This window comes from Periophthalmus magnuspinnatus, chromosome 6, assembly GCF_009829125.3.
Source record: "Periophthalmus magnuspinnatus isolate fPerMag1 chromosome 6, fPerMag1.2.pri, whole genome shotgun sequence".
NCBI lineage: Eukaryota > Metazoa > Chordata > Actinopteri > Gobiiformes > Gobiidae > Periophthalmus > Periophthalmus magnuspinnatus.
The window spans coordinates 6,121,631-6,147,773 of NC_047131.1; the positions used below are offsets into that span (position 1 = coordinate 6,121,631).

Consider the following 26,143-nt stretch of genomic DNA (forward strand, 5'->3'; position numbering starts at 1 on the left):
AATAATCAAAATGGGACTAAAATCGGATAAGCCTCTAGTCTAAATACATAAATAAATAAAAGTATAAAGTATAGATGAGAGACAATGCTCCTACAAATCCTGCCAACAGCACTATCCATGGGTTTCTGAAAGATGAAAAGGTAGGATTGTTGCCATAGCGAATGACAATTTAAAATAAAATATTATATCTGTTGCATGGGAAAAAGTCATCAAAATGTCACATATAACAGGAAGCTGAAATCGATGAGTACAAGCCATCTGAAAAAGCAGTGATGTCATGCTTTGCCTAGAATTGTTCACAGTATGGCATTAAAAACACCAGCAAATGAGTACCTTGAAAAAGATAGACCATGTACCTGCAAACCCTACCATAGCCCTGCTCGTTATCTTAAAGACAGTTGTGTAAATGGTGCAGTGTCTGTGCGCCTCACCCGCGTCACCCCCACGTTGAGCTCGTCAGGCCCCAGAGACACTCGGATGAAGCAGCCGGGGAAGTCCCCCTCCTCCCGCTCCAGGAGATCTTTGCCCTGGTGCAGCTGGATGTGCAGGAAGCCAACACTCTGCCCCACCTGTCTGCTGGCCTCGTACTCCAACGTCACCTGTGGAGTAAAGCAAAATGTACAATTAGACATGGGGATAACAGTACTGAGTTTAATGTTAATGTAAATTTGGGTTCCCAATCTAATTTGGTGGGGTTTTTTTGTTTCTCAAGATGATTATTCAGTCAAAAAGCAGAATGAGCCCCACGTGAGAACAGTGGTGGATGAAGTGCTCAATTTTGTTACTTAAATGACAGTACAGATACAGAGGTAAAAAGTTACTAAGTTACAAAGTGTTGTTAATTTGTTAAAGTGCAAATTCAGTGATACTGCTTTAAAAAGTGTGCATATTATGGTCAACGGCAGCAATACAAATTCATTTTTAAATATTTTGGTGTATTTATTCTTGTTTGCTTAAAGCCGAAGTTTGAACTAAAAAAAATAACCCCTCAAATCATAGGAAAATAAATTTTTACTTTTCAGTCCAGTTAAAAAATGTAGTGGAGTAGAAAGTACAGATACCTGCTCTCAAATATAGTGAAGTAAAAGTAAATCTTGAAAATTCTAATTAAGTACAGCACTTTACAGCTTTTTCTTCGTTCCTTTCCACCATTTTCCCACCATTTCTCATTTAGTGATCATTAAGTTATTTCAGTACGGTAATTATAGTGACAGATCCAGACCCCCACGAACCTCAAGCTGCCCCACAGTGAAGTCGTGTCCGAAGTTGTTTGCGATGGAGGAGATGGAGCTGAGAGAGTCTGTAGATATGGAGCGGTTGAGCGGGTTGAGTCCGGAGGGGTCCATCAGCTCCAGGTGCCCCAGGTCCCTGAGGCCGTCCGGGGTGTCGCCCAGAGCCAGGCTGGGCTTACGGCTCGAGGTTGTGGAGGTGCGCCGGTGGTTGTTAGCTGCCACTCTCTGAAACAAACGAACAGTAGAAATGATTGATGTAAAATGAATGACCTCCAGTACAATAGAGATGTGTGGACTGAAAAGTATTGCAGAAATATCTTTCAATCTGTAGTAAAAGCAGACATTCAGATTAGGGCTGAGTAATATGGTGATAAAAATTGACTCGTGATAAAATTGCTATATCACGAGTTTTACAACAGTTAGTCTAAGTGGCAGTTTGTGGATGTAATACCTCGGATAGCACAACGAGTAACAGAGCAGAGCTGAGATGACCCAAGTGTGTTTATTACCGAACACATTTAAAAACCAGCCTGTACACGCAGCACCTCCACCGAGCAGATTGAGGTTGGCTCCTTTTATAGCGCACCTTCCCTAATTGCCTACATTCTCCAGCACATGTAAAGATAAAAGCTAGCGTGCTAAAACCGCAGACAAAACAGGTAAGAATAAAGTCAAACAATTCAATTAAAAGTAATTAGCCAATGCACGTATAGAGATTTCTTTTGTTACAGGACATTTTAACTGCAAGCCCTTTCAATTTAATCAATCAATCAATTAATCAACATTTATTTGTAGAGCACTTTACAACACTCAAAGTGACCAAAGTGCTTCCCAGTAAAATCAAATTAAAACAAGTTAAAATCATACTAAAACAGTAAAATAGGAGAATAAAATAGAATAAAATACATTAATACAACAAAATATAAATAATGATAATGTGTCACAACATTACTAGGTGTTGAAGGCCAGTCTGAATAAATATGTTTTGAGCCTGGATTTAAAAAGACCAAAGTCAGTAATGGTGCGCACATCAGGGGGCAGTTTGTTCCAAAGTTTGGGCCCAGCAACAGAGAAAGCCCGATCACCCCACTGTTTGTATTAATAAACACTTTAAACTTCTTATGGGTTTGTCATTTTTCCTGTTGCCTTAAGTTCAGGACTTTGTAATGGGCTAGCCACATTACAGCGGAAAAAAAATAAATAAAAAAAAACTTGAGAAGAAATGTACAACAATACAGGAAGAAGCGCTGAGTTGTAAAACAGAATAAATCTTCATTTGACACAATACAGGTCATTTATTATTATTATTAGTCCAGTCGTAACTATTGTGTCATTTTAAAACACGTTGGTCTTTGTTTACATTGTGGTTGCTAAGGTAATTCCACCACAGGCTGCCCGTGTTCAACCAGGAAGAAAAATTATAAACTTTGATCTGTGGAGAGGGGAACTTTCTCATAGTGGGAATGCATGTTTTTGCATAGTATTTTAAGCCATAAAAACATATAATTAAAAATGCAGAAAGTTACAATTGATGCTTTGCAGTGACATCATGCTGGGGGTGTTCTACATGTATGTGTATGGTGGAATGCTCATCAGTTACCATGGTGGTACAATGCACACATTAGGAAACACTGCCAAAGAAGTAAAAAAAAAAAAAGAAAAAGAAAAAGAAAAAAAATACAAAATCTATTTAAACAGCATATTTTCATGAGCCTGTGATCAATATGAGCATTTATGGTTCTGGTTTTTGATTTTCAACAAAAAAGGTGAGAATGACTAACTGAAAACCTGTTGGCTAATGCTAGCTAGCTTGTGACTGTAATGTTAATTGAGAGGGAGTTGTTTAACAGCAGAAATCTTGTAGCTCCAACTAAGTCAGTTATTTATGTTCATTGTATTGTATTAAAATAAAGCTCAGACTAAAGTTGAATAAAGCCTCAGACAGAGCATGCCTACAGCTAGCACCACATCCCCAGAGTACGTTAATGACATCATCTGCAGAGTATCAATACATTATCCTCCTGTGTTACAGTTTTGAGAGAGATATTTGATTCAGTGCATTCAGGATGAGTACCTTCTGTCTGACTTCTGAGAAAGAGGTGCCATATTTCTCCTGCAGATATCGATAGTCAAAGTTGGGAAACGGCGACGGAGTGGGGAATGTCCCAGACTTCCAGAGTTTCCAGATGTTGAGCCCCGCTGCTCCCAGCAGCACCAGGAACCCAACCACGTACAGGCCCGCCTCCCAGCCAGGCGGGTCACGCACCACTGCACACACAGACACAGCAGTGCACTATGAATGCACAGTTCACAATACAAGAAAACAAATACAGTAAACTATTGATATTCTGCAGTGACAACACGCCAGGGGAACTGCATGTATGTCTTTTGACTGTAGTTTTATGTGACTTGTTTCTTTAAGATCAGATTGTGTTAAAACAAAGATCAGATTAAAGTCAAACCTGAGCAACAGAGCTTCAGACAGAGCAGTGCTTCCAGTTAGCTTTCCCCATTTTACTTTTAATTCGTTATTTATGCAGCATTTTTATCATAAATTATATACTTGATATGTTTTGCGTATCTTCACAAACAACCAAAACAAAACATTCACAATATTTTCCCTTTTGATAATTAGCTCAGTCAAAAGCCATTAAAAGTGCATTTCAGTAAGTGTTACGATTGCTATTAGATTTGCAATTACGTTTCGGTTCACAGAGCACATTAACACATCCAGGAGCATTAACATTAAAAATACTAAAAGTACTTTCTATTGGTTTCCAGTCATTTAAAGGTCCTATATTACACAAAATGTACTCATGTGAGCTTTGAGAATTAAACAAAACACAGCTTCAGCTACTTTTTACATGAGGAAACAACATTATAACATAGATCAGAAAATGGAGTAATATGGGTCATTTAAGCTACAGAGGAATTCATTTTTTACAGTGTATGTGTCACATGGTCTTTTCCACATAATGAGGATGAGACGTCTTGTAGATAAATCTCATCTATGGAGGCACACTGACAGGTTTATTTCACTTTTATAATGTAAACGAGGAGGCAATGATAGAGCTGGTTCAGTGGGTTTCCCTGGCCATCCGCAGCCGACAAGACCCTAGGAATTGAGACACTGAACGATCTTAGAATAATATTTTGGAAAATTACAAGTGTGATTGTAGATTTGACATTTTAAAATTAGGATTCTGTTAAGAGGGCACATTTTAAACATGTCCTGTTTGCAGATGCAAATATGACCTGATAAACAGACACATGCATTTCAGAACATATCTGTAGAGGTCTAAACTAGTGAGTTACACATTTTTAGACAGAATATTTTCTTGTTTACTTGCATATTGTCTAAACCAGACTTAGGGACTTATCCATGCATTTGTCTCCAGTAGGTTAGACTACTGTAACGTCCTGCTCACTGGCCTCTCCAAACGAGCCTTAACACAGCTGCAGTACATCCAGAACACTGCTGCTCGGGTCCTGACTAGAACCAGGAAGTACTTCACACATGTGTCCTGTGCTCAGGTCTCTGGCTCCTGTGGCTCAGAGAATAGACTTTAAAGCAGCTCTGCCTCTGAACAATTCTCTACATGGACCAGCACCAAAGAACATCTCCCATATGTTAGAGCCACATGAACCATCTCACACTCTGAGGACTTCAGGGACCGGCCTCCTGCTGGTCCCAGAGTCAGGACTAAACATGAGAATCAGTGTTTCAGTTTTATGAAGCTAAAACCTGGAACAGTCTTCCTGAAGATGTGAGACAGGCCTCTACTCTGACAATGTTTAAATCCATCAAAATCAGTTCATACGACTGAAAGGTTTTTATTCTGCGCTCTTCTCTTTTAGTGTTGATTTTATGATGATTATTTGTGATTATTTATGTGTTGATTTGTTGTATTGTCATCTTAATGTCTTTCTTATTCTGTAAAACACTTCGAATTACTTTATGCACCAATACAAATAAACTTGACTTGCCTATGCTGCATGTAATATTTGCTGTTTATGTGACCAAACTAACAGTACAATGCACAAAAACCACATAAAATTTGGGACTAAACTGGAACTAAACCCGGAACTAGACCAGGACTAAATCAGGACTGGAACAGAACTAAACCAGATCAACATATTACCTAAACTTGTCTCAAACCAGGACCAAATCAGGACAAATGTGAATACACCTAGAATCTCCTCTATAATGGTCTAAATTCCAAAACATCTCAATGAAGTAAAAATACAGTTACCGCTCAGGTGGTAGCCGGAGATATCCTCACTGCTGGGAGAGGACATGGTGCAGCAGCCAGCCTGGAAAACAACACACAAAAAACATGAATACCATTTGAATTACAAAAATAGTATTCTTTTTACCCCATGTCAGATGTGAGGTGTGGCCTGGGTTTGAGGATACGGGACATTTTCTGAGCGTTCAAGTCTCAAATACCAAAAATACAGGATTACTCAAACATGTATAAATAAATCTACATACAACTCTGAGAAACGTAATGATGAGGGAGAACTGTTCCACTGGCAGTAGTTGTTTAATCGATTAATCAATTGATGGTGTCATAGTCATGGCCGAGTACAGTTATAAAGATTTACATGGGACAACAACAGAGAGGACTGAGTTTGCTTAAGATTTGGGAGTAAATAATGAGTTTTATTTGCCTGGGATCCAGAATACACACTTCTTCAATATTTTACGAATATCTGAGTCTGGACACCGCTGAATCTCCCTGTTTTCAAATGGCCATGATTGACAGGTGGATTAGCCAATCAGAGACATGCGTGGTCCATCCTTATTGGAAATAGTAAAGGAAAAAAAAAAATCAAGGCAAAAGGGACTGAAAAACATTGCGGATTTCTGTTAAATCAATGAGCGAAGCAGTGCACTCTGTTAATCTGAGGAGAGAGAAATGTGATTTTATTTGTAAATCATTGATGACCAATGAGCTCTTTCGTTTCACATATGTCACTGAAAAAAAATGGACCTGACTGCACGATAACATTTGGCCGGGCTTAAGACACAACAGAGGATGTGGGGACCAGACTGAGATCAATAAAAAAATACATAGACAAATTTACCAGGCAGTTTCCTAGTACTTCGCTGTATCATGGTTGTTTTTGCATGAACTCACATACATCTGTAGTATTTTGAATATAGTTTGGGTCAGATACATAGAGATATGTACTAATTTTGAGAGCTTTTGCCCCGCCCCCTTTTGGTCAACTAATCGATCCGCAGCACATGTCTTTAGGAATTATAATATGGGTCTCATTGTCCATTCTACAAAATATGACCCCTTTAACGCAGCTGTTCAATGTTCAGTGTCAGACTCTGTGTGACTGACGGATGGATATAAACAATCACAGTGAATACTTTCTGAAATAGTAGACAGCTTTAGTTCACACAAAAAGCAGTGCTACATGTAAATAAATAAAGATGAAACCATTATCCAGGCTTTAAGAAAATGTGATATTATTTCATAGCATTCAGTTCAACAGAAATCTGATAAAACATCTCTTTAAATGTATTAGTCAAGGTTTTAGTATCAGACAAATGTGAAATGAATGTAAAATGGCCCATGTAAGCATCCTTATTTATAAGTTCTAGCTCTATTTATTATTATGAATGACATGCTCAATATTCATATTTACACAAAATAATCAAAATGGTAAAATTCAATTTCTACTTTCACTGAAAGCACTTTACATCAAGGAACCACTCCATACACATTCACACACCAGTGTACACTTACACTGGGAGGGAAGGCTAAGTGTCTTGCCCAAGGACACAACAACTGTATTTATCTGTGGGAGCTGTAACTGAAACACCAACCTGTAGGTCAGTGGATTTGACTGCTCTACCAATGATGTTTATTTTGGGGCAACACTAGCTCAGCTGGTAGAGTGTTTGTCCACTGATCTGAAGGTTGACGGTTAGAATCCCGCTCTCAACATAAACATCAATGGTTGAGCGGTCAGATCCACTAAACCACAGGTTGGCGGTGCGATTACAACTCCCACAGATGAATATTTCCGTTGTGTCCTCGGGCAAAACACTTCACCCATGTCACCCCGAGTGTCTGTGTGCATATGAATGTGTGAGTGTTTCCTTGATGTAAAGCTCTTTGAGTGCTTGGAAGGTGGAAAAGCTCGATATAAAAATGTGACCATGTACCATTTATATTAAGAGCAGGATTTGAACCGCAGACCTTCAGACCAGACGGCGAGCACTTTACCGGCAACTACGCTACTCAAAAGTTTCTACAGTTCAATATATAAAAACAAAACTGCAAAGTATGGGATTATGAAAGAGTTGGGGTGACTCATGCTCGCTCCTGGCCCCTCCCCCTCAGTGTGCTGGAATCTCCCATTTCTCAGCAGCTCAGAGGAAACCAAAGCATTACACTAATGATACAGAGGGAAGGACAGGGGGGCAGGAGGGGGGCAGGAGGGGGGCAGGAGGGGGGAGGGGAGGGGTAAGAAGACGCAATTGTGCTGAGTGAGTAGTAGAGAGGGGGTACGTCCAAAGAGGAGGGGAAAGATAGAGAGAGGAGAAGTGAGACAAGGAGAAGAAGTGAGGGAGAGACAGGGAGAGAGACAAGGGGGGAGGAGAGAGAAAAGGGAAAGGTTGTGAGAGAGAAAGACGGGATGAGAAGGAGAGAGGGACATAGAAAGGGGAGAGAGAGGAAGGGTGAGAGAGGGGGAGAAGATAGAGAGGGAGGAGAGAGAGGGGGGAGGAAGCGAGAAAGGAGGGGACGAGGGTGGGTAGATAGTAAGGGAAGAGAGGGTAGAAGGAGGGAGAAAGAGACATAGAAAGGGAAGGAAATAGAGAGAGAGAAAGGGAGATGCAGAAAGGGGAGAGAGGGAAGGGGGGGAGACAGAGAGAGGAGGTGGTGGAGGGGTGGGGGTGTTGGGGCGTAATAGACTCCAATTGTGCTGCGCGAGTAGGAGAGAGGGGGTATGTTCAAAGGGGAGGGGGAAAGAAAGAGAGAGGAGAAGTGAGAGACAGAGGGAGAGACAGGGAGAGAAAAGGAAAAGGGAGTGAGAGAGAAAGACAGAGGGACATAGAAAGGGGAGAGAGAGGAAGGGAGAGAGAGGGGGAGAGAGGTGGGGAAGATAGAGGGGAGGAGAGAGAGGGGGTGAGGAAGCGAGAAAGTAGGGGACAAGGGCAGATAGATAGTAAAGGGAGAGGGAGTAGAAGGATAGAAAAGGGAGGGAAGGAAAGAGAGAGAGAGAGAGAGAGAGAGAGAGAGAGAGGAAGGGGGGGGGGGGGGACAGAGAGAGGAGGTGGTGGGGGTGGGGGTGTTGTGGTGTAATAGACTCCAATTGTGCTGAGCGAGTAGCAGACCACAGCCAGGCCAATTAAAGAGGCTGACGCAGTGCAGGGTCCAGTGACAGCTGCTGATGTGCCGTTTGAAAAAACATGAGGAATCTCCCACAAGAAATACTCATATAGTACGAGACAGGGCTGCATAATTACTCACTATCAAATCGAAACTGCAGTTTGAGTCACCGCCATTGTCAAAACGCTGTTAAAAATGCAGCTGGATAATGACCTCTAGTGTCATCACAATATTAAAATGACTCCATTTCGATACTAAGGAATAGACTCGATACGCAATACAGATTAAAATACAGTGGTGATCATAAAAAAACGTTTATTTAGAGACATTTTGTTTTAGGAGAGGAAGAGATAAAGAGAGTGATAGAGGGAAAGAAGAGAGAAAGAGAATGAAAGAGAGAGAGGAGGAGCGCAGAAAGGGGACAGAGGAAGCGAAGAGAGGGATAAAAAGAAAAGGAGAGAGAGGAACAGAGAGAGGGAGGAACAGAGAGAAAGAGAGGGGGAGAGAAAAAAGCAAAGACAGGGCGAAAGGGGAGAGAAAGAGAGGGGGAGAGAGGAAGAGAGAGACAAAGGGAGGAGAGGAGGAGACACAGAGAGAAAGAGAAGGGTCGAAAGAGAGGGAGAGGAAGAGAGGGGGAGAAAGAAAGGGAGAAGGGACAGGGAACATGAGGGAGAAGAGCGAAAGAGAGGAAGCGTAGGAGAGAGGAGAAGAGAAAGAAAGGATAATACGGGAAAGACCATAGGAAAGGCCGTGTCACTGTTAATTTTAGCACAGAGCAGTGAAGGCGTGTGGGTGCTCCCCTGTGTTAGAGCCTGGAGTGATAATTACTGTGTTTACAAGAGCAAAAATACATTTTGGATGGAAGTTTCCCTGTTGATGAATAGGGCTTTAACTAATCATTATTTCAGTAGTCGACACGTCAAACGATTATTTCTATTGTACGACTTGAGACTTTTTAAATACATTATTACCCAAATACAGGTTCATATACGATGACTGAAGGCTTCTACATAGAGATGTAGTCTGTATAAACTTAATACTTTTTGACATCTTGATTTGATAATTTACTGTCTTTGTGTCAGAGTATATATCAGATAACGATTATGATGATCAAAATACCACTGTCATTACTTTTTATATTTGTTAGATACATTTGTGATAAATATTTAATACAGATACTACATAGAGGAGCTGGAGGAAGTGTCTGGGGTGGTAGAAGTCTAGGATTCCCTGCTCAGACTGCTACCTCAGTGACCCAGCCCCACATAAGCGGAAAAAATTGGATGGATGGTGATACTATCCCACAATCAATCATTATAAATCAATATAATAAAAATAATACTTATGAGAAACATGAAGGCACTTTAGAATTTCACTGTTGTTTGCTCATGGTGTCTAGTTTAGTTTAGTTTACGTGTTTATTTCTGCTTTTTCTGTAGCAGCGTCAAGAATATGACACAGCGCCCTCTGCATGTCAGATCCTCTCAGTCTTTAACGCAGTTTAAGACGGGACTGAAAACCCACCTCTTCTCCCTGGCATTTAATACTGGCAAAATTGCTAGTTTCCACCTGCAGTCCCTGGAAACCATTGTTTAGTCAGGTGTGTAAACAATACACTAGCTCAGGCAGTACAGTGTTTGTCCACTGATCTGAAGGATGATAGCCAAATCCCCATCTCAACGTAAATATCACTGGTAGAGCGGTTAGGTGTATGAATGCTGCCATTGTGTCTTTGGGCAAGACACTTAACCAACCTTGCCCCCAGTGTAGGTGTACACTGGTGTATGAATGTGTGTATGAATGTGTGTGTGAATGGGTGAGTGGTTCCTTGATGTAAAGCGCTTTGAGCCTTGAAGTTGGATAAGCACTATATAAAAATGTGAACATGTCCTATTTACCAATAATCGTGAATACAAAGTTTATGTTTCTTCTTTCTATACCTTAAATCTTTACTTGTATTGTTGTGGATCTCTTTGACCTAACCTTCATAGTACCATCTGTTGTTACACGCAGGTTTCTCTCTTGTTTGTGCATCTAGCGGCCTCCAGTCACTTTAACTAGACTAAACGGGTATGATTGTTTTGATGGTATAAATACACTGTATATATTTTCATTGGTCAGCTGAGGGCGAGACAACACTATTAGGGACGGAAAACTTCTCTGCTGATTTTATATTTTCAAGGTTTTTACTATTACAAATTTGATGACAGTTTTGACATCACAGACTACCCTTTTCGTCCGGTTCTTTTTCACTACGAGGGCCGCGCCGGCGCTAAGACCTTGAACCTGATCTACTTCACACTCCCTGTTTTAATGGGAGTGCTCTGCCTTATGGGTGAAAGTTATAAACAGTGTAGCTTGTCGGTTCACCTCTGTTCACCCTATGAATTTATACAGCAGCCTCAGAGCATCCTCCTCATAACCTCTACCTGAAACACAGTGTGGTGTCTTTGCTTTTCCCCTAAGTTTCCTCAAGTCTAAAATGTCTTGAAAATGTCACTATTAAAAATGCATGATACTATTGACCTCGTGCAGAAACCAGCCGCAGACCCTGAGGAAAGTATATCACTCCTTATGTTGTCTAATCCACTTTGTGTGAATCTAGGGTCGCCAGATAAATCACTCCATATTTGATTTATAACACAGTTTGATTTGAGCAACAGAGATTTTAATATTATTACATATTTACCATTATTCATAATTATTGACGCCATGTGACGAAACAACAGAATTATCCCCATTGTCTAAAACGTTCTTCAAGTATATGAGCAGTAAGTGCGCTTTGCCATGCTACTTGTTAGATTTATGTGATGACAATACTTATATAAGTTTAAGCATAAGGTAAGTGATTAATAACTTTGGACTACTGCAAACGAACTAGTACAAATCAGGTACAGTGCATTTAACGTTATTAATTTTCTTTAATTATTAGTCTGCCTGCATCTCCAAAGCAGTCTGATACTTACATTAACGTGATTTTTATGGCTAAAAGAATAAAAGTCTAGGCGAGCTACAATGGTCTATAGTGTGCTCAGTCCTTAAAGGGTTAAACACACAATGGAGCACTTCCTGTATCACCACATGATATCACAAGGTGGAACAGAGTGTTTTGGTTTGAGAGAAGAACTCAGCCTAAATATGCAGAGTTTGTGTGTTAAACGTGTGTGAATGAAACAGGCGTATTTGTGATGAGGAAAAAAACACTATAACGTAGATCTGAAAATAGCGTAATTCAGGACCTTTAATACTAATACTCCCCGAAAAGCCAGTGTCTTCTTTAAACACCTCAATAGCAGCAACCTTTTTGAGAGAAGACAAAAACATTACTGCTAAACTAATACAAGAATCACATGAACTTCAAAAAAAAAAAAAAAAAAAAAGACATTGTTAAAGGTCTGAACTACAGAACTCATCCAATTTATCACTTTTCATTATTCACTCTTCTCCACAGACTGTATACAGAAGTGGACTAAGTGAATGTGACGTCACCCACAGCGTTCAGCTCCAATCAAATGAAGCTCATCGAGGCTAGAGCAGTGATAGGGACGAATTTGGAGCCAAGTTCCATATTAAGAATTCTGACTGCAAGTGACATAGCAACGAAGAGTCAATCCAGAGTGAGGCTGATGAAGGCGATGAAAATAAATACCTAGATCATGCAGAGCGGGTTAATACAAGCATTTTAAGACCAAAATGATGAAGCTGATGGCAGAAGTTACAGAGAGAGGGACCACGGTTTTCCAATGTAAAGTGAATTGAAGCCAGAGTCGATGGAACTGGAAGCACTCCCATGATCACTTCCTGTTTGGAACACAGCGGCTAGCAGGTTAGCTTTGTTCATTTATATATACAGTCTATGGTTTTCTCCCAAACAAATCACAGCCTTTGTGATTCAAACTGAGCATTTTTATTTGACTTTGATAAACTCCAGCTCTACCATAATACCGTTTAGTGACTACAAACTGAATCTGTTTAAGCGTTGAGATTCTCCTGGTCCTGACTCATTAAGGCTGAAGCTAAACTAAACTCCCCGTATCTCTGACATCCTCTGAACGTCAACGCTTGGTCTGATAGCATCGTTCATAAAGGCTCGTCTTTCTCCGCCTCACTGTGTTCAAAAGATACTGATGAAATTAATACCTCGTTTAGACCTGTACAGTTTTGAAGAGTGATTTATTGCCACAGAAAATAGACCCTTGAAGGTGCTGTTACCACAATCGAGTTGACAGGAGGCAAAGTGAAGGATTAACTGACATCATAGCTAAAAGGTGACAATTTTAAATATGGAAAAATACTGTTTTCTAGCCTCAAAACTGCAACTGAGATCCAAGTATCATATGTAGTAAAACTTAAGAACAAACTACTGTCGGGTCAACATTTTTGTAAACTGTTGTCCAGCCAAACCCACACCACACGATTTTGCCTTCATCAAAAATGTGGAATGTAATGTAATAGAAGTAGTGCTATTACTTCTATATCTGTACTTTACTTAAGTCTATTTTACAGTGGATACTTTTAACTTTTACTTCACTACATTTGAGAGCAGTATCTGTACTTCCTACTCCACTACATTTTTGAACTGGACTGAAAAGTAAAAGTATTTTCATGATTGTTTGACACTTGCAGAAAATGCTGAGGGTTTATTAACACGTTCATAATTTGAGCAAACAAAAATATAAAAACTAAAAAAACAGCTAGAAAAAAATGTTCGATTCAGTTTCTGTTGAACTACACTATCAATCAAAATCACTACATTTGAAGCCTTAAAGAACTCATCTGCTCAAAATCACTTTTTACTCTTTAGGTATATTTTTACAGGTACTTTAATACTTTTACTTAAGTTGATTTTTTCATTTGATACTTCTACTTAAGTATTTTCTACTCCAGTATCTGTACTTTTACTTAAGTAACAGAGTTGAGTACTTCTTCTAGTTCATTTCGTAGTTGTCCTAAGTTATTCCTCTTTTACCTTATCCTAATTATTCACCACAATGACTTGATAAGCCATTTTCACAACTTTCAGAGACCAGAGAGGAGTGTTATGTCACAGTATGATAACAAACACTAGCATGCTAATACCACACTTCTTGATTTTTGGACAGTAAAACACTTTATATAATTAGACGCAGACACAGTGACCTTATTTTGACCTCAAGAGCAGCTTATACAACACTGGACCAAAACAAATTCAGCTCAAATACATAAAAAGGGCCCATATTACATTTCTCTCAAACTGAAAATATCCACTTTGTGATGTCATGTGGTGATACAGGAAGTGCTCACTGTGTTTTTAAACTCCAGACACCTTCACTACAATCATTCAGATAATTTTAAAGCTGGGATTACCAACCTCTACTGATCTAAAGGTTAAAAAAAAGTGTTAACTTGAAAACTACCACTACATGACATCACAAGGTGGAACAGAGCATGTTGAGCTTTGGAGATGTAGACAGACTAATAATTAAGAATTATTCAAACATGTGAATGAAAAAACACAACTCCAGGTCTGTTTGTGATAAGGTAACAAAATTATAACATGGCTAAAGCTCACAGTCCATTTTGACTGCAGCTAATCCCAATGTCTCTATTTAAATCACATTATATTCTGGACTTTAGACTGTTTCTGTTTGCACACTTGTAAAGGGTCTATATTATGAGATTACAGCAGTGGAGCACACTTTACACCACTACCTCCCTCTTGATGTAATTCACAGCCTGCACAGACAAACTGAACCAGACAAATTCAATCTCAGCTCAATCAACACTTTGAGTTTCACACGTACATCGAAATCACACAGATCGATGTCACATTTGTCATTATGTGTGATGAAATAAACCAGCTCGTGTGTGAAGTTTAAGGGCTCATGTTACACTATTTTATGATCGATGTTATAATGTTTCCTCATCAGAAACAGACCTGGAGTTGTGTTTTGTTTCATTCACACATGTTTAACACACAGACTCTGCATATTTAGGCTGAGTTCTTCTCTCAAACAGAAAACACTCTGTTCCACCTTGTGATGCTAAGGAAGTGCTCCACTGTGTTTTTAAACTCCACACACCTTCATTAGAATCATTTGGACCATTTCAGCCCTGGAATTGCAAATCTCTATTTAAGTAAATATAAAAATACTGTTTCATGACATCACAAGGTGGAACAGAGCATTTTGAGCTTTGGAAATGTAGACTGACTAATAATAAAGGGTTACTCAAACATGTGTGAATGAAACAAGGTATGTTTTTGAGGAGGTAACATCATTATAACATGGCTTAAAGCCACAGACTGTTTATATAAATGTACACAGCTTTACGTGATTCTGGTATTTTTTATTTTGCTATTGTGTGAGTAACTCAAGATATGAACATAATAATGGACAAATCAATTGCATTCTTTCCCCGAGGTCACTTCCGGTAGCATTAGCAACAGGGTTGATTGACAATGACAACAATGCTAAGCACCCTCCCCCTGTTAAACCAGCTGGTGTGGGTGGGAAGGGGCGTTACCTTCCACAGCTTCGCTCCATATTGGCTCTTTGGTTGCTATGATACTCTAGTTTGGAATTCCAAATATGGAGCCTGGCTCCAAATATGGCCCCTAAACCGCTAGCCTCAATGAGCTTCATTTGACTTGAGCTGAACGCTGTGGGTGATGTCACACTCCACGTCTTTATACAGTCTAGGCTTAAAGCTCATAAGAGTCACTTTTCTGTAATACAGGACCATTAATATCAGCTCCCTATCCTGATGCAAGACCATTCCTGCAGAAAAAGTTTTCTTCTTGAGCATCTCTTTGTGGCGGCATTAAACAAAGCAATACTGAGATACAATTACGTAATATTTCGTCAGCCTCTACTTTGCCAATTCCTGACTGCACAGCTGTTGTTTATGTCTAAGGCACCGGAAGACTTTGAAGTTTATTTTCTACTCAAAGACAAATCTCACACATAAATAATACCTGTGCCCTGATGGATGCATTTGAAGCTACTTTTTCTGTTTTGGTTCTTTGTTGTTGAGGTTGAGCTGCGTGAAAACAAAGCCCTCCAAGAGAAATGATTCTCCCATAAAAGCACCAAACATCAGGAGACACAAGCCCAGTCTGCACACACACTGCATGTCAATGTCTATGGACTCTTGTGAGCTTTTAGCCATGTTAGAACGTTGTTATCTCATCAAAAACATGCTCGGAGTTGTGTTTTGTTTCACTCACATATGTTTAAGTAACCCTTCTTTATTAGTTTGTCTAAAAATAATGCTCTGTTCCACCTTGTGATGTCATAAAGTGGTAGTTTTCATATTAAAAGCTCCTTTTGCCTTTAGTTCAGTAAAGGCTGACAATTCCAGAGCTGATATTATCCAAATGATTCTAGCGAAGGTGTATAAAGCACTTCCTGTATTACCACATGACATCACAAAGTGGAGATTCAAGAGAGGTTAATTCTGAGAATTCTGAGAATCAAAATATCAAATTATAACATAAACAACTTGGCCATCATGTCTAATGTTTTGTAATTAAGAATAAATCAGCATTAGAACTGTTATTAGTCAAAAATATATTTGATCTGATCATGTTTACCTCGTATCAAATCTTACATATACTGTCCCTTTAAAGGTGTACTATGTAACATTTTTGGAGGATGGCTCATCACCTGCTTCTCTTATTGTTGTCCCATGGAAAAAAAAGTCGATATAATTTTAGTTTCTCTCCAAAAACAGATGTGTAGTGTAGCTCTTGGGGCATGTGAGGTATTGGAGCTGTACCTAAATGCACCATCTGATTAACATGCAGAGAGCAGAGGCCTGGCTAATTAACATAGATATAGAGCTCTTGTTTTTGCAGTTTTCCGACACACACATAAAAGGCAGAATACTGTGGAGGAGGAAGAAGTCGGAATGCTTGGCCTCTCCCTCCCAAGAACTGATCAATCAACTCCGCTTTTAATCTCAGCCAATGCCTCATAATCAAATGAACTGGCTCAATACAGCAGCGCAAGCACTAGTCTCTCTCTATTTCTCACTCCCTCACTCTGTCTCTCTCCCTCCCTCCTCTCTTTTTCACTCCCCTCTCTCGCTCCATCTCTCTCTCTCACTCCCCCACTCTCTCTCTAGCTCTCAGTAACTCTCTCTCACTCCATCTCTTTCTCTCTGCCCCTCCTCTCTCAATCAGTCTCTCTCTCTCACTACTCTCTCTCTCTTCTCCTTCTCTGCCTCTTCTCTCTCTCTTCTCTTTCTCTGCCTCTTCTCTCTCTTCTCCTTCTCTGCCTCTTCTCTCTCTTCTCTTTCTCTGCCTCTTCTCTCTCTTTTCTCTTTCTCTGCCTCTTCTCTCTTTCACTCCCCCTCTCTCTCTCACTCCTCTGTCTCTCTCTCTGACTCCATCTCTTTTTCTCTACCCCTCCTCTCTCAGTCAGTCTCTCTCTCACTACCCCCACTCTCTCTCTCTCTTCTCTTTCTCTGCCTCTTCTCTCCCTCTTTCTCCCTCCTCTGTCTCTCTCTCCCATTCTCTCTTCCCCTCCTCTCAGTCAGTCTTTCTCACTACCATCTCTCTCTTTTTCTCTTTCTGTGCCTTTTCTTTCTCTCTCTCCCTCTTCTGTCTCTCTCTTTCTTGCTCCTCCACTCTCTCTCTTTCTCCCTCCTCTGCCTCTCTCTGACTCCGTCCCATTCGCTCCCCCTCCTCTCTGTCACTTTTTCTCTCACTACCCCCCTCTCTTCTCTTTCACTGCCTCTTCTCTCTCTCTCCTCTGTCTCTCTCTTTCTCACTGCCCCACTCTCTCTCTTTCTCCTTCCTCTGTCTCTCCCTGTCACTCTGTCCCGTTCTTTCTCTCTACCTCCTCTCTCAGTCAGTCTCACTCTCTTTTTACCCTTTCTCCTCTCTCTTTATTCTCTTTGTTTTTCCACTCTATCATTCTTTGTTTCTCATCTCTGTCTTTTACTACTGTGAATCTCTCTCTATTTCTTGCACTCTCTAGCATTTATCTCCCTAGTTCTTTGTTTCTCATCTCTCTTTCTTCCTCTCTTTCTTTCTGTGTGTCCAACTGCCCCCTCTCTCTCTTTTCTCTCTTGCTTTCTCCCTCTTTGGCGCTAATCTCCCTCTCTCCCTCTTTCTATCTCATCTCCCTCTCTCTCCTCTCTCTTCCCTTCTCCCTCTCCCATCCTCCTCTCTCATTTTCTCCATCTCTCCGCCCTCCCTCTTTTGATTTCCTGGTTTAGACAGCTCATTTGATGCATGCTTAAGTAAAAGTAACACAACTGACAAGACGAAAATGAATATTCCACTTATCCTGAAAAACACAAGAAGCTCAAACTGCAGCAAAGAAGAAAGCGCCAGAGTATGGCTTTAAAGCTTCACACTGTAACCTTTCTGGTGGAGTGTTCCTAGAATGTTCCTGGTCAGTCAGATAAATTCTCACGATACTTGAGAATCCATCTGTCTCGACTCCCACTGTCGCGATTAGGCCAGTGGCTCGGACCAATCACAGCGCAGCATCGTGGTGTGGGGGCGGAGCTAAAAGTGAAGCACCCGAGCAAAATAAAACAAATATGGCTTCAAGCAATACTTCAGCCTATTTTTTAAAACAGATTATTATGCACGCAGAGGGAACCATCTGTGCTTTTCTGTTAACTGGTTTTAGCTGGTTAGATTTCTCAGCTTGTTCCGCTTCGACTAATTAGATTCAAATATTCATCATGACGCCTTTTCTGAGCTGTTGCAGACTGATGTGTAGAACTCACTGACTGTTTATGTAAATGGACATAGCTAATCTGCTAGCCGCCGAATTCCGAATAGGAAGTGAGCACGGACGCACTTCCGGGTTCATTAACTCTGACTATAATTCACTTTACATTGGAAAACTGTTGCAGGCTCGTCATTTTGGTCTTAAAATTGTCGTATTAACCCGCTCTACATGATCCTGATATTTTTCATTTCCCTATTGTGTCCATTACGACATGTTCAACTTGCAGAAACAAAAAAGAACATGTTAACTTTTCGGTACATAATAAGATGATGGTTGATAAAACATCTCAAAATTGTGAATCCATTTGTTTGTATTTCCTATTGCATTTGCAGAGAGAGAGGCCTCTCCCTGGATACTGTGAGTGCTAATAAAATCACATTACAACACTTAGCCCTCTAGACAGTGAAATCACAAAGACGTACCAACGCAACCAGCCAACACATGAGAGACTGGAGTAATTCACTTTAAAACATAAAAGCGTCGTCTGTTTTTACACAGCTGACTCCAGGCACAAACGCAGTGTCTGAGGTAATAGGCTGCAGTCACATTGGAGAATCTCTATAGTTTAACATTGAGCTGGAGACGAGCCGGAATTCTTTGGTGGAATTTGCTGTTTAACTCAGATTACAGATGGTTTATGGTTAAAAACTCTGTAAGTACTGGGCCTATCCACATGTAGGCGTGGGACCATATTGAAATTTGGTGTCATGATTATCACGGGCGAAATAGTTGCGATTAATTATTACATCACAAGTTGTGAATAATTAGAATTTCAATATTATGACTAGTACTTCACACATGTGTCCTGTCCTCTGGTCTCTGCACTGGCTCCTGTGACTCAGTGGCTTATTATGTGCAATGTATTTAGAATTTTTTTGACTATTTACCATGAACTAGATATTCTGTGTTTTTAATAAAGATCGAATTAAACAATGATCTAGAAGAGACAATGGAGGGATAAGTAGGTTTTTTTCGGCACATTCTGGGGACATTATGATGATTATCTTTGTTGGCGAGTCTCGTGATTATATAAAATGTCCCGTGAATGATTCTTTTTCTCGTCTACTGTCCCATCCCTCAACGCATGAAACAAAAAATGGCACAAAGCTCAACATCTTCTCTGCCAGCTTAAATAAACAAAAGTGAAATTGTTTTTTTCATAAGAGCTTCAGAAAGTGGTGCCATTATTCAACCCCAAAGACGTGAGTGTTGTCAGTTGAAATTACTTAAAGAGATTAAAGATTAACATGGCAAGTTTGCGGAGCCGATCTCGAACAAGTAATGATGAATGAAGGGTTAGAGTTTGTGGATTTTTGATACTAAGGAAAAGACTCGATACTCAATGCCGATTCTGATACCATGATGATAATAAAAACTCTCTTTCTTTAGACAATAGAAAGTTATTTTCAACATTAAATGATACTTTCTTTTATATTCCCATGTGTCCTTATATCTGTGTAATAATGTGGACTTTATTAGTATCAATACAAATGTGTTTCGATACTAGTTTTAGTATCAATTAATATCTGATTTTTGATACTTCTGACCACGTAGACTTGTGTAGGCCCCAGATTCCAGCACGTGAGCACAACTTATTATAAAAACAGCTGAGTGTGTGATTTTAACCTTTTAGGCTTGAAGGGTTTTTTATTAATGTCATTGATTTTTCATCTCAGCCGTAATAGCCACCAATGTTGTGTGACCGTGCCCACCCACACACACTCATTTTAGATAAATAGCTTTTTGTATAAGACTAATATAACTCTAAGAAAGCATTCACGACTGCAGAGGCCTGACTCCAGACTTTTGAAGGGAAACAGTCCAAAAGTGCAGCGATTTGAAGCCAAGACACAACTTTATTGATTAGCAGTGGAGTTACGGCGCTAACCTCAAACCGAAACACTGTTTTTACACTTCAACTGGGTACAACTGATTTATGTAGGACTAGAGCGTTAAAGAGAAACAGAACCAAGGTCGAACCAACACCGTGGAACTTTATGGAGGTGGATGTCTCCTGCTGCATTACACGGACATAATCAGAACCATACTGCGGAACATTCTCCATGGAGATATGTTTTATGCCATAATATGGAATGTTACAAAGGAACAACGTTTCTACAGAAACAAGCCCAAGCACAGTTTCTGCAGTTTCCAGCACAATAAAAACCCATAAAAACCTATTTATTTTGGTCAGTTTTCTGGCTAAAAGGTTATACAGTGGGGCTTTAAGTTAAAGGTGTACTATGTAACTTTTCTTGCCTGGTAAGTCCAGAGTCATATCTTTTTTTAATTATATATTTTCTACATAACCCCAGAGTTTAGTGCTTTGCTCATTGATTCTGCAGAAATATAGAAATCTGCAGTGTTTTTCAGTCGTCTGTGATATTCTTCAGTTTTGATATTGACAGATCAGGCATGTCCCTGACTGGCCAACCAACATGTCAATCACGCCCATCTGAACTTGGTGATTCAGTGACTAGATCTTTCCATCTCAACAACCATGTGAGAGAATACTGAAATATGAACTTCTAAACTAATCCTGAAATACACCCAGAAATGTTCATTTAACTCTAAAGTCCAGGGTTAGCAGGTTTAGTTTAACCTGTTTTGCTGCAGATCTGGCTATTTCATGATTGTGACAACTTGTGACAATGTTTACTTGAATATGCTTAAATGTGCAGTGCTACTTTTTTCTGAATAATACTGGATAAAGAAACATTGTACTTCTACAGTATAAAATGTACAGACAGCATTTACTGTGTGTAAAATATTCAGAAGTATTCAAAAGACGCTGCTCTCAGGCTTCATAAATCTGTCTCATTTCACCTGATTTTACATTTTATCTCCTCAGCCAAGTGCCCTGACCGACAGAAAGAGTCACATTACTTCATCTGCTGTCTAATTAAAATGTCACATAACAAAGAAAATGCCATTGTTGCTTAATGCCATGCAGCTGCAATGGGAATCTTTATAAAATACAGACACAGGACAGGCACAGGACGGTTTTATGTTATGATTGAGTTAAAGATCTATGTCTATGTAACTTTTATGGAGGACAGTCTGTCACCTGCTTGTCTCCATGGAGATACTGTAGCTTTACCTTGATTGTTGCATTCAGTATGATATTAAACATAGGTATCTCCATGGAGACGAGTACAGGTCAGATTAGTGAACAGTTGATTTTTAAAACTTGATTAGTCAGAAACAAAACACTCAATGTGTTTTGGTAAGAACATACAACTCCAAACATTGTGTAAACATAATACTGGAAATAGGGTTACCTGTCCAGCCAGAATCACACAAGGACAAACTTTACAAAGACGAGTGGGTGTGGAACTGTATTCTCCCTGTCTCCCCGTTTTAGAGGGCGTGACTGACAGGTGGATTAACCAATCAGAGAGATGCATGGTCCTTTGTGTCAAAACAAATATGGCGGCGTAGGAGAAAAAAGGAAAAACAAAATACAGGGACTGAAAAACAGTGCAGATTTGGATCAGTAGCTCAGTTTGAGTGTTTGCCCACTGATCTGAAGGTTGGTGGATTGAATCCTGCTCTCAACATAAACATCATTGGTAGATCTGTGCGATCCACTGGCCCACAGGTTGGTGGTGCGATTTCAGTTCCTACAGATGACTTGTTGTGTCCTTGGGCAAGACATTTAACTCACCTTTCCCGAGTGTCTGTGTACAGTGGTGTGTGAAAGTGGGTCTGAATGAGTGAGTGGTTTCTTGATGTAAAGCGCTATATAAAAATGTGACCATTATTTATCTCAGGCAAAAGGAGTTATATATTTATCATTTTTTGAGAAGAGATGTCTTCTGTTCTATGGGACGATAACAGACCCTTCTGGATTCAAACAGAATGTAGAAGGGACTGGGTGATATGATGATGAAAATCTAACGGTGACACATTGATTCAAATTTAATGAATGGCTCAGCCCTGCTATTTTGTGTTGATAGATTATGATGAACTAATCATTCAAGCTATGGAAAGTTGTGATACTGCGTATAATGTACTATAACATTTATAAGCAGATAGTCCAGTGAGTTCTGTGTATGTGAAGCCTATGATACAGGCCAAGACAAAGACTGCATAAAACGAATGGCACAGATTATTGTTAGTGCGGCTGAAGGGATTGAATTTTGAGCAGGTCGTATTTCACAGAGCGCAGAGGACCATAAGCCCGCACTAAACCTACGCTAGCATCAGGACGTGTTTCCATTATGTGCAGTGGAATGAGGGTTTGAGCAGCCGCTGTCTGTACACAAATGAGACACGAGCCAGAGGAAGCACCTTGAACTTAGAGGTCTTTAGCTTTTTGGCTTACTTTCAGATGGAGGTATGGCAAAGAATAAATATAACTATTGATGTACACTTACCATCTTCATCTTGCCATTAAAGAGGGAAAATTACACTTCTATGGGGTATTCAATGCTAACACATAACATATTTAGGTCACCATATTATATTTTCTTGATTTGAAAATGCTATATTTGCTAAAAAAAAAAAAAAAGTAACTAAATCTCTCCATACTCTCTGTGCTAAGTCACTCCCCTTTTAGAGCGCAGTCACAACACAACCTTTGTGCATTCCACTAGGGCACTATTCAATCCCTTCTTATCATTAGCAGCACGATTCAGTCCAAGAATCAGGATTTACGTCACCTATGCTCCCACTCAAAAATTCTCCATAAATATACAAAAATGTGATACAAAACAATACGCTACAACTTCACAAACCTGGGATGTGCAGTAATTTCATAGCGGGATGCATGGCGATAGTGTTCTGAAGGGGCATGCAGTGACTTAACGCAGGGACTCAGAGCGTTAAAAACAAAACTGAAACTTATAAAATATGTTAACACGTTGTTCTCTGCAAATATAGCATTTAGCAAAACAACAAAAGGTAACTCGGTGATCTAAATATGTTATGTGTTACAATTAATGCCCCGTAGAAGTACTTACTCTGAGGTAAGCCAGAAATCCTCCTACACATTTTAGCAGCTTCCCAGGTAATCTGTGGAATTCTACTTTGATATATACAACTGCATGTGAGCACCAGAGGATACAAGCAACATGACTCTCTTCAAAGGCACAGAAAAGCCTATTAAAAATAATAATAATAATAATAATGATAATAATACACATGACTGAAAAGCCAACTTCAAAACAGCCGAGATGAGGCTTTCAGCACATAACCACAGGAGACATATGAATCAGCCAAAGCAAACAGAGAGGTACAAGGCTAAAAATAAACACTGTCATAGGAGTATTGGATCACAGTTGTGTAACTAGGCCTGTCACGATAACACATTATGAAGCACGATACATTTCTACAGTGAAATATTGCGATAAATGATAATGTTGAAATGACTTTATGTTGCTGGCACAGTAAAAAACAAAGCAATGTAATTCTAGTAAACATTTTTATGATAAAGAAACATTAATAGGCATGATGCAATAAATGGCTAAATGAATGAGGGATGAGCAGCCAGATGTCTATTTGTCTATATCCACTGCCTGGCCAAAAAAAGTCACCACCAAAAAAAAAGGTCACACACACACACACGCTTTGATTGCAAACATTCGCTGTGGCATTGTTTCGATTTCGCTTCTGGAATGTCATAAGATTTATTTCCATCCAGTGTTGCATAAATTTTTCACCAAGATGTTGTATTGATGATGGTCGAGTCTGACGCTGCACAAAGTCTTCTCCAGCACATCCCAAAGATTCTCAATGGGGTTAAGGTCTGGACTCTGTGGTGGACAATCCATGTGTGAAAATGATGTCTCATGCTCCTGAACCACTCACAATTTGAGCCTGATGAATCCTGGCATTGTCATCCTGGAATATGCCCGTGCCATAAGGGAAGAAAAAATCCATTGATGGAATAACCTGGTCATTCAGTATATTCAGGTGTCAGCTGACCTCATTCTTTGAGCACAGACTGTTGCTGAACCTAGACCTGACCAACTGCAGCAACCTTAGATCATATGCTTAGTTAAATCCAGGTGGCGACTTTTTTTTTTGGCCTGGCAGTGTATATCTGACCCAAAATACTTTTACTTTTTACTCTTTAAGTACATTTTAAATGGTTACTTTAATACTTACAGTATACTTAAGTAATTTAAGTTCTTAAGTTTTTTTCAAGTGATTCTTTAACTTTTACTTGAGTATTTTTGCTCCTGTATCTGTACTTTTTCTAAAGTAACAAAATTGACAGGGGCACTCTCCTCTGGCTCAGGTTCTGGTGTTGGGGCCTGGGTTTGTGGAGGAGCCTGAAAATTGGATGAGGGACTTCCTTTCCTGTCTTCCTGTCCTGCAGCCTGCTTGGGTGCAGCCTCCTGTGCTTGACCTCTGATGAAAAATCCAGAGGTCCACTACTCCATTCTCTGAGTCCAGAGGAACTTCAGGAATAGAAGCTGGAACAAACTTGGGTTTTTTCTGTCTCCTTCTGTGAAGCCAAATTCATTTGAACCTTTGGTTTGTTTTTGGCTCTTCTACCTGCCTAGGTCCACCTCTTCTTTCAGGTGAGGTTCAGTGGGTAATAGGGTGGTATGCTTCTCGCTTGTTGCTCCTATTCTGTGTTCAGTGGTTTGGTGCATAGGAAGGTCTATGTCCACCACGGTGTGGATAATTCTTGTTACGGTTATATCCACCATGTGACTGATTGTCCCTTGGTGTGTAATTAGTGCAGTTTTCATAGTGCTTGTGATGTTGTCCTTGAGGCCTGTTCTGAAACCGGTGTCCAAAGTGACCCTGTCTCTTATTATTGTGTTATGTGGGTTTTGTTGAGTGTGTATCTGTTGATTGTTATTCTTCCTATCATAATTTGGTCGGTGTGTGGTTTTCTTAGTCCTTGTGTCCACCGGGGGCATGTAGCCAGTCTCTGGTGCAGCCTTGACCTGTCCATCATTGGAAAGGACAATCACCTTCTCTGGCTCAGGTTTTGGTGTTGCCTCAATTACTGGAGATGATTCTTTCTTTTCTTCTACTATGATCTGGTCCTTTGATGAAAAATCCAGAGGTCTACAGTAGAAGTCCTCATCTAGTTCATCATCTGGCATCTCAGACCAAAACCTGGCCTTTGTCAAACTTTGCTTCTCATTGAAGGACCACCCACCTCCATTGACTGTGGGTTTGATGTTTGACAGGTTACTGAAGTTGCTGGTTCATCTGGAATGTCAGCGTAGAAACAAGCACTTGGCTTCATCTCCTCAGGCTCAGAAGTAGATGATTTTACAGGTTGGCCACAGTGGGTCTTGATTGGATGAGGAACGCCTATAATCTTAAAGTCTGATTTATCCTCCTATTTCAGTTTTTCTTTTTTGGAGTTTCTACCTCACTGTAATTTCTATAAGTGTGGTGATGGGTGGTTGGCACAGTCGCCCCTGTGCCCATAGATCTTGCGTCTCTGGGCTTGGGGTTGGATCTTGGTCCCTTGGGGACAGGAGGTACCTGGACATTGTCCTGTTTTTTGTGTTGCATCTTTTCTTCTGAATGAAAAGTAAAGGTATTTTTATTATTGTTTGAGACCTACTGAAAAGGCTGAGGGTTTATTTTTAACACATTCATTGTTTGAGCAGACAAAAATATGCAAATAAAAACAGCTAGGAAAAAAATATGAATTAAGTTAAGACTAGACGTGCACAGGAGCTCATGCAAAAACAACTATTTATAAAAGGGAAGTACTAGGACAAAATGTAATTATTAGGCCTGTCATGAGAACAAATTTAGAAGTGCAAAAATTTGTTGAAGTGAATATAGTAAATAAATAAGTAAATAATAAACAATAATATTGAAACCAAACTATAAAACAGAATTA

The 26,143-nt window shown here is 39.9% G+C and overlaps 1 protein-coding gene across 1 annotated transcript in view; it reads right to left on the minus strand.

Annotated features, from left to right (window-relative positions):
* syt12 (synaptotagmin XII) overlaps positions 1-26,143 on the minus strand; it is a 46,650-nt gene that overhangs the window by 16,211 nt on the left and 4,296 nt on the right. Inside the window, exons 2-5 of the mRNA XM_055222747.1 lie at positions 5,486-5,546; positions 3,307-3,500; positions 1,233-1,457; positions 432-599 (exon numbers count right to left, since the gene is read on the minus strand). Coding sequence (XP_055078722.1) covers positions 432-599; positions 1,233-1,457; positions 3,307-3,500; positions 5,486-5,531 — 633 coding nt within the window. The 5' untranslated portion in view covers positions 5,532-5,546. The remainder of the gene's footprint in view (positions 1-431; positions 600-1,232; positions 1,458-3,306; positions 3,501-5,485; positions 5,547-26,143) is intronic.